This window comes from Solanum lycopersicum, chromosome 3 (genome assembly GCF_036512215.1).
Source record: "Solanum lycopersicum chromosome 3, SLM_r2.1".
Taxonomy (NCBI): domain Eukaryota; kingdom Viridiplantae; phylum Streptophyta; class Magnoliopsida; order Solanales; family Solanaceae; genus Solanum; species Solanum lycopersicum.
In genome coordinates this window covers 4,439,771-4,448,924 of record NC_090802.1, presented here as the reverse complement: position 1 = coordinate 4,448,924, position 9,154 = coordinate 4,439,771, and the positions used below count along the sequence as shown (strand labels likewise).

The following is a 9,154-nucleotide window of genomic DNA, read 5'->3' as shown; positions in this document are numbered from 1 at the left end:
CATTAATCATAAAAATAACATAATAAGAGTAACTAAGATTTATTTATCATATTATAAACTTTTCATCAAAATACAGGATATATTTGTACGTATAAAAATTATTAAATTCTCGTGAACTCGTAAAAATATGGTCTATATATAACTTAGTATTATATATCCACTCCCAAAGTGATAGATCTTTTTGACTTGGTTCCATTATTAAACAACCTTATCTCCTATTAATAGTATAGAAAAAAAAAGGTTTTTTCCTACAAGTTGAGGCATTGGGCCACTCTCCCATATATAACGTCAATTGGGCCATAGTGACTTTCTTCTTCAAGAAATTAAATCCTCATCGTAAAAGGTGAATATTATCGCGGAGACTATTGGTTCGATCGAACTCAATAACTTTTAATTAAATAATATATTTTGTATTAAGAAGTTTATTAAATATGTCTAGATATTAAGTTTATAATCTAGTTGTTGACATTTTAAATCGTTGTTATAAAAGTCAGAACTCGTAAAATTAAAATTCTTGCATAGTCTATACAGTTGGACTAATATTATCTATTTTTTAGAATAATTGGAGTCGTGTACTTCTCATATTTTAATAATTTGGACGTAGGAGACCTCTAGCCTACTTAGGTTTTGCTTCATAGTATTAATTAATTAGAATTGAAATAATAGTACTAACTAGTATTTAATTAATGTTAAATCTTCCTTAAATACCTGCAGAATTAGAGACAAAATCAGGAATTATGGATTTGTACCATTGTGAATATTTAAGGTTTGAGTTGGGATTCGATGAAGTCCAAGAAATTGTACACATGTTGCTATTTCATTCCTTCTTCGCAATTCCAGATAATTATACTTCAAAACTAAGAGACTTTGTAGATGATGTCAAAACAAGAAACACGAAATGAATAAATAAATAAATAATATATGGACGGACCCTAAAATTTGTCAGTAAATTTAATTTAAATGTTCGAATTATGACATATTTCAATTGAGCAATTAGACACCTTCAACTCATATTTTGTGAGATAAATATTTTCTAAGATAATTATTATGCATGTTCATTAGTGTCTATAGAGACGGGTCTATGATTTATAAAAAATGGGTGCACGCACCGTAAAAAAAAAAAAAAAAAAAAAAAACTTTTATCAAGCTAAATATCTCAATATTCATCAAGTGCACTATTTAGCCCATACTATTTTTCCAGATATTGTAGTTTCAGTAGTTGTTGGGCTTATGACATAGAGCCCCTTTGGATTGCTTGGATTTTTAAGTTTCAGAATATAAAAAACACTTTTTAAGTCTTAGAGCTTAATTTATGAGATAAAAATATACAAAATTAATCAACGCAAAACAGTTTTTAGGCCAAAATAAGTCAAAAACAATAAGTTGGAGTTAGTTGTCTTAAAATTACCTAGTTTATAAACTTAGGTAAAACCATCCCATTAGAGATATATTTGTATTGTATATATACTAATTCTACGTATACCTTCAAACAATTACATATTTTTATCATTAATTAAGAATTTTTTTAATAATATATTGAGAAAAATACATATAGATTTGTATTTTTGCCGCAAGATACACTAAAATGGGGAGAGAGAAGGGCGAGACCATGTATCTCATATAAACGTGGAACACTAGGGTGTTCCACATGTATCTATGATACTATATATAGATAGGAGAGTGACAAACAAATTTTGTTGTTTTTCCATATAAATGTGAATTTACGTAGATACAATATATCAAGAACAATTTACACATACATAGATGTATCTAAATGCACCAAAATTTGGTAAGATACAAAATATTATTAACTAGGATGTATATACGCAATTAATTCTAAAGTAGTGAAATTTCTACAAGTTTCCAAAAACTAGTCTAAATTTTGTATCTCTTAAAATTTAAAAGCTAAAAGCTATAAGCCCAATCCCAGATGGGCTCTTAATCACGAGCTGACTTTAACATCTCTTATACACATAGCTGAGTTGGGCCTGATATGAACAAGTCCATATTTTAGATATTGCCTTTTCAATTTTTCAATTTAATTTATAGAGTATTTTGCACAAAGATATATATGCATAACAATACGTTATAACACTCGTATCTTTTGCTTCGATTCATGTGAGGAATTTTTTTTTAATTTCAAAAATTCAAACAAATTAGTAATTTATATTTTGTACGGTAAACACAACATATTAGGGACTTAAACACATTATTTATGTGATTTTTCCAATTATAAACTCCTATTGTGGATGGGGGACGAAAAAATAGAAGTATTGAAGTGCTACGTCACGTGGCAGATCAGGAGCATATTTAGATTTAGTTAGTCAAGTAACGAGGTGTTTTAAGGCCGTCAAAAGTTTAGAGACGAACGCCAAAGTTTAGAAGGGGTTTAGTACTTCTCTCTAAATATTATAATGCAAAAACATATATTTATATCTAATAATTTTATTTTATTTTGTTATGAGACATAAATTTAAGACTAGCACAAAATAAGAATACAAGAGCTAATTCCCCATTAAAATTTTGTTGAATGAGTTTCACGTTGTTCCTTAATGTGGGGTACATAATAAAATGTTTGCATAAATATATGTTGGCCTTTGAGACATCCGAATTAAATGATTAATAGTGATAATATTGATCTAAATCGTTGACAAATATAATATAAGAAACTTAAAATTCATATTCCGATACTGAACGATAAGGAGATAGTAAATATAAAATATCATTTATACAACTTATTTTTTCTATTTCTTTAATAGAAGTCTGACAATCAAATAAATATTTTTCTCTCTCTCTCTCTCTCTCTCTATATATATATATATATATATATATATATATATATACCCTTAATTAATCTTCATAATTTGTGTTAAAATAATTATATTTGATGTTAGGTCCAATTGTATACTAGCATAGCATGTGAGTTGCTTAAAATTTGGAACCATATTATAGTGGTTAGATTATCCAAATGTAGAATGAGGGATTCCATGATGTATCATGAGTTGTCAGAGAAATTAGTTGAAGATTGAACCAATAACAAAATGCAAGTGACACCTTGTTTTCTAGTTACTACAAATAAACCAATAATCATTCACTATTTTATATTTTTTTTATGATAGAGGGAATGTTAAATCGATTTGTGTATATCTTGTCAATTACAATAAATACATAATGTACATATATCCTAATGAAAAATTAACAATTCATACATTTCAAATATGAAATTGGATAAAATTGTGTATGATTTGGTAAACATAACCAAATTATTCCATGTGAAATTAGGTCTTAGGTCTAACTCATCTCATTCACCACCGATGGGGGACTTTTTGTCATTCTTTAACACCCCACCTCACGCCCAGTGCTTAGCATCTGGTGCATGGGCAATTTGCCTCATGCCTTATAAAGAGTCCACCCATATCATTTTCCATCCATATCATTAATCACCGATGTGAGACTTTTGTCATTCTTTAACACCCCACCTCACGCACCAGCAATTAGAATTTTGGGGACCCCAACATCAGGTGAGACGGACCTTGCTCTGATACCATGTGAAATTAGGTCTTAGGCCTAACTCACACCCCAAAAGCTAGCTCAAAGGGAGAAGAATTGTCCAAGCCTTATAAGGAGTTCACCCTTCTCATTCACCACCGATATGAGACTTTTTGTCATTTTTTAACATTTCCAACATATATATCAAATAATTCAATCTATCAAAATTTAGATAAATAAAAAGTTTGAACGTAATATTTCTATGTTAATAAACTCTAATATTCCATAATATTTACTCATTTCTTTACAACTAAATCACCCTTGTATTGTGCATTTTCCATGTTTTTATTCGAGTTTGTATAGCATGAGAGCTTACATTTCTTAGGCAGTAATTTACCCACTTACTAGAAAGCTCCGTAGCATAATTTATTATATCTAAATTTCATTCACTGACAATATTAAGATTTTTAATTGCATACTCTATTTCTGTAGTCATCTTTTAAGGAATTTTATTTTAGTCATAGCTCATTTAAATTTTAATAGGTCAAATTTAAACCTATTTCACCTCATCAGTTTCTTTTATCATCTTTAAAAACTATAATTTCTCAATAAATTCGATAACAATATTTAATCAGTTCCTCTATATATTTTTTGAAAGTACCCAGACTCAATATTTGAATATTAAAAACTACACATAGTTTGATCAATAATATTCTATTTTATGTTTAATACTGTTGTTTCAATTTGAGTATTGTGGTTTAGAATTGAATATTTAAGTTTTTTTAAACGTTGTATTTTTTTTTAATAAAAAAAATAATCTAATTGTGGTTTGAATACTTTTTTTTTTGGTTAATAGAAACACTACAGTTTTGAATTGAATATAATATTTCTAAAACTGAATATTGTCATCTTGAATTGAATATTGTAGTGTGTTCTAATATGGATTTAGAAAATTAATTTCCAAACGAATCGAGAAAGTGGAGTAATGATGGCATAGGTTACATTCATCTATTTTTAGGGAATCAGTTATTATTTAATGCTAAAGTTTAGAAATATTAATACTCATACTAAAATCATGCTACCATAGTTTCTCTTTTCTTTAAAAATACGCTAGATATAGGATGTGAACATTTGTAAGATTCTCTATGTAATAATAATTACTACGTACCTGAAAAAGTTGTATTATGATATAAACTTAAACTATCCTAATCGTTTCACAATAGTAGTAAAGTTATCTTCGTATGATTTATTTCACTTGTGTCAAGTTGTATGATATTTACTTAAACTATCCTAATCGTTTCTCAATAGTAGTAAAGTTTCTCAATAGTAGTAAAGTTATCTTCATATAATTTATTTCACTTGTGTCTGCCAACACCATGCCTCAAAGAGTGTGACTCTTTACCGGACCATGCATTATGCATAAACGCGAGATGCTTTGTGATACTTTTTTTGGTTTTTAGGAGAAATTAGAAAGGAAGGTACTCAAATCTAAGCAAGCTGAAGAAGCAGATGGATCATAGAAGTATATAAAACCTCAAGGTGAAACCTAGAGGTTGGAGACAGAAAGTAAAAAAACCACCTTAGACTAATCATTAGATCTAGATATGAAGAAGGTGTTTATTTTAATGGTTAAACTAAACACATGGTCATCATTTTTCTTTTTTTCCAACACCCCCCACTTTACCTTCTATCATTTGGATGTGTTAGTTAATCAATTACAAGAAATCCAACTACTTCATGTTCCCTTTTGTCACTTTGCACCCTTCACAACAAGCAAGGAATAAAAGATCAATCATCAAAAATCCAAGTTTTCTAGCTTAGCTTAACTTTAACAAAGTAAAAAAGAAATAAAAAAAAGATAGATAGATACACTTTAATTGAGAAAAATGCAAATGTTTTTTTTAATTTTTGGCTACTCATATTTCAAAGTATCAACATTCTACATATGAATGCCTCCTATTATATCATGGCTTATCAACAAGACAAAACATTACAATTTGGAAATTGGTGATATAGCATGATGGAACCTTATGTAGTGACTCCCAATTATTGATATGATCATATGAAACAGGGAAATCTACATACAAAAAAAGAATTGGAGAATAGGTACCAACCAAACCAACTTGTGGAAACAAGAAATTTCACACCCAAACAGTCCCTTAAAACTAATAAGCAAAGATAAAAACTTTTTTTTTCTTTCTACCAAGACTTACTATTTCAAAGCAAATCCCAATTGAATCGAGGTTGAGCATAGGAAGCATGATTGTTATTATTACTTGGCGTCGTGGTTGAGTCATGATCCAGTAATGGCCCTGGTGCGGGATCAAATGTTTCCCACTGTGTAGTTATCACAACAGAACCCGAGGCTGAGTGCCTGGATGGCTCCTGATGTTTCGCTGGTGTAGGCGAATTGGCGAATGAACGCCTGCTGCCGTTCTGGTTTTGAACAGGGGATGATGCTTGATCGTTGGAATACCTACGCTGATGCTGCTGAGGAGATGGGGAGGATTCTTGTTTCGGAATATGGTTCCCGCTTCTTGATGGTGCTGAATTTTTCATCTTCAACACATCTAGTGTTTCAACGTATTTTTGTACTCTTTTCACCTGTGAAAAAACAGATACTATATATTTTTAGTCCATCTCTAAAGCAACGAAATCGCTCTGATAGTGCACAAAATTACCTGCATTTTCCTCTGCAATTTAACATCACCTTCAGCTACAATTCCATCCAATTTAAGCAATTGATTCATCAATAACTCAATCACTTTAACCAAATCCTTCTCTACAACTTTCGCACCTTTTGAAATTATCGATTCGAACGCAGACACCTAACCAATCCAAACCGTAAATATAAGCTTTACGCGAATATCTTATCTATCTCTAAGCCTAAACCAATAAAATGAAATACTTATATACACCGACAATACAAAAAAATTGAATTTTTACCTGTCCAGCAAGCCTATCAACTTCAAAACTGATGTCTGCTATAGTTTTAGCAGCCTTCTCCATCTTAGCATTCTTTCTCAACTCAAGGTACCGTTTCTCTTGGCAAAGTGGATCTTCAACTACAACAATCTTCGACTTATCTTTAACACCGGAAATATCAAGGAAAGCATTGTTGTCTCTTTCTTTGTCTTTGTATAATAACTTCTGATCTTGGTGGTGCAGCCCTGTCGGCCCCGTTAACATCTTCTTCAATTCACCTTCAATTCCATAACAATAATAAATAAATTCAACTATGAAAAGAAAAAAAAAACTTCTTTATTCTTTTTTTGGTTTGACTTACCAAAAGTTGCTTGAGGACTGATATTGATTTCATGGTAAATTGACCCATACTTAACCCGGACCCGAATCGGAGGTGGAGGAGGACGGTTTTCCGCATCCGGGTTACGCTTCTGAACCAACATTCCACCGGGTCGGACTTCCCATTCGTTGTCGGCAGCAGCACGGTCTCTACCGCCGGCCGAATTATCGTTCATCATCGGTGGCATAGCGGTGGTTTTGGTCTTCATTCGCATCATTTTTTTAATTTTTTTTTTTTGGTAATGGTAAAACAGAGGATTATTACGAAGAAATTAAATTTTAAAAATATTTGCTGACGTTGAATTTTTCAGAAATTAGATCAAACCATTGACTTCACAGTACATATCCATTTATCTTTTTCCCAAATCCAAAACCAGTTAGAAAAACAGAGCTTTAAGCATTAAGAGGAACGCCACGCGTGAAGAAAAGAAAGGAACAGCAAAACACCAGACGCACTGCTGCCAAACTTTCCAGCTATTATCACTTGTCTATTAACCGAAAGAATCAATAACAAAGATAAAAAGAAATAACCGGGGAATCAAGAAAACTCTGTCGGCGACCCGCCGATAAATGCAGTAGAAAAAGTAGACAAAACAAAAATGGTAGATCTCGTTAAAGAATCAAATGGATAAGCACCAAAATTGAAACTATCGGTACAAAAAATCGCAAAATAAACCGATTGAAAAAATTGATAACAATGAATTTTAGTATCAATGTTGAAAACTTGAAATAGATCAAGAAACAAAAAAAAACTAATATTTTTCTCTCTTTTGATTGGTTGTTTTTTTGATTTTTTTTTTTTGTGTGTGTGTGTGGAGAAGGCTGGAAGAAGATGGGGGACAGAGAGAGATGGAAAAAAATACGATACTACAAAAATGTATAAATAAATGAATGGACAGCAAATAGAAGAAAATAGGTGAGAACTCTACTGCACATTTACATTATATAATAATAATAATAATAATAATATAAAAAAGAATTGAACTTTGGTAATCTATTTAATTTATTGGTAGGGCATCACTTTATATGTATATTTCTAGAGTAAGTCATGACAAATATATAAGAAAAAAAAGGAAGGCAGACAGAGAAGCTGCCAAAAGCCTTGTGTTTAAAGTCTATTGAAAAATTACCATGTTTGATATAAAATACAATCTAGAAAACTAAGCAACATATTTAAGATTTTACCTAATTTACATGACCAAAAAAAATAAAATTGTCAAAAATAAAATTTTTAAACAGTTGGAAAATCCCTTTCGATCAACATAAGTTTTTGAGGTTTAGTTCAAGCGTCACTTTTTTTTTATTATATATTTTATCAGAACGATCGAGAAAAATTATTGCTATTCACTAAATTACGAAAATAAATACGATCATTTTAGTAACTGCGGACGAGGTGAATAGTTTAGTCAACTTCATTGAACCGATTTTGCTAAAATATTTAAACAATTTCCTATTTTAACTTCTCTAAAGGGAAATTAATCACTTAGGTATTAATTAATTCTACTTACCTTTTCTTTTACAAAAAAAAAAAAATTAAGTTGGTCTACAGTTTTATTTATTCCTTTACTAAATTTAAAATAAATGCATTATTTAAAGAGCTTTGAATTTGACCATAAAAAATCACCAACATGGCAACCAGCTTTCTGGCACAGTATAATTTTTTGTCAATTAGTCCATGTGTGAGGCAGACTTTTTCTTCAAATAATATACTACAATCAATTATTTCCCAATATTTTTAATTTAAAATTTTAAGATATTATAAGTAAATTTTAACAAAAGAAAAATTTACCTAAAAGAATAAAAAGTAGTCTAAATGGGGTAATGTTTTTTGTTTTTTAGTCAGTTAAATTTATAATGTATGTATTTTTAGCAGCCTTCATGTCTAGTCTCCAAAAGTTAATGTACTAGGGACCCAATTGTCATTCAGACTGAAAAGATAATACTTAAGTATCAGTTTAACCTTTATATATTACTTACCCCTTTAAAAAAAAAACATTTTAAGACTATAATTAATCAATATAAATTAATTAATCAACATAAATCATTGTGATAAATTAATTATATTGTTTTAAGAAGCATATTAAGTTTAAAAAGAATAAGAAAAGAAAGAAAGTACTAACTGAGACAAGATTTTTACATTTTTAGAATACTTCAAAAAATAATAATTACAAGTATACATACTAGTGAAGGTTTATAATAGACGAAACGTACTAATATTGCAAAATTTCTTTATTTCATAAGTATACGTATACACAAGTTAAATTTAAGATTTTTTTTTTAAAGAAAAAAATTATATTTTTAATTGAGGTATTACGTCAACGTACCATTGTCAACCATACAAAACAATAACACCTACGTTACA

At 29.8% G+C, this 9,154-nt stretch overlaps 1 protein-coding gene across 1 annotated transcript; it reads right to left on the bottom strand.

Moving 5' to 3' along the window:
• Positions 1-5,361: 5,361 nt before the first annotated feature.
• On the bottom strand, positions 5,362-8,141 carry LOC101264896 (BAG family molecular chaperone regulator 1). Its single transcript, XM_004234308.5, has 4 exons — positions 6,776-8,141; positions 6,436-6,692; positions 6,171-6,317; positions 5,362-6,093 (listed from the first exon to the last, which is right to left on the bottom strand). Exons 1-4 carry the CDS (start codon positions 7,008-7,010, stop codon positions 5,707-5,709), a joined length of 1,026 nt encoding a protein of 341 aa, XP_004234356.1. The 5' UTR covers positions 7,011-8,141; the 3' UTR covers positions 5,362-5,706.
• Positions 8,142-9,154: the final 1,013 nt, after the last annotated feature.

Coding starts and splice junctions, on each gene's coding strand:
- LOC101264896 (XM_004234308.5), bottom strand. CDS start 7,010: ATGATGCGAATGAAGACCAAAACCACCGCTATGCCACCGATGATGAAC. Junction 6,693..6,775: donor CAGTCCTCAAGCAACTTTTG/GTAAGTCAAACC, acceptor ATGGAATTGAAG/GTGAATTGAAGAAGATGTTA. Junction 6,094..6,170: donor AATTGCAGAGGAAAATGCAG/GTAATTTTGTGC, acceptor GTTTTTTCACAG/GTGAAAAGAGTACAAAAATA.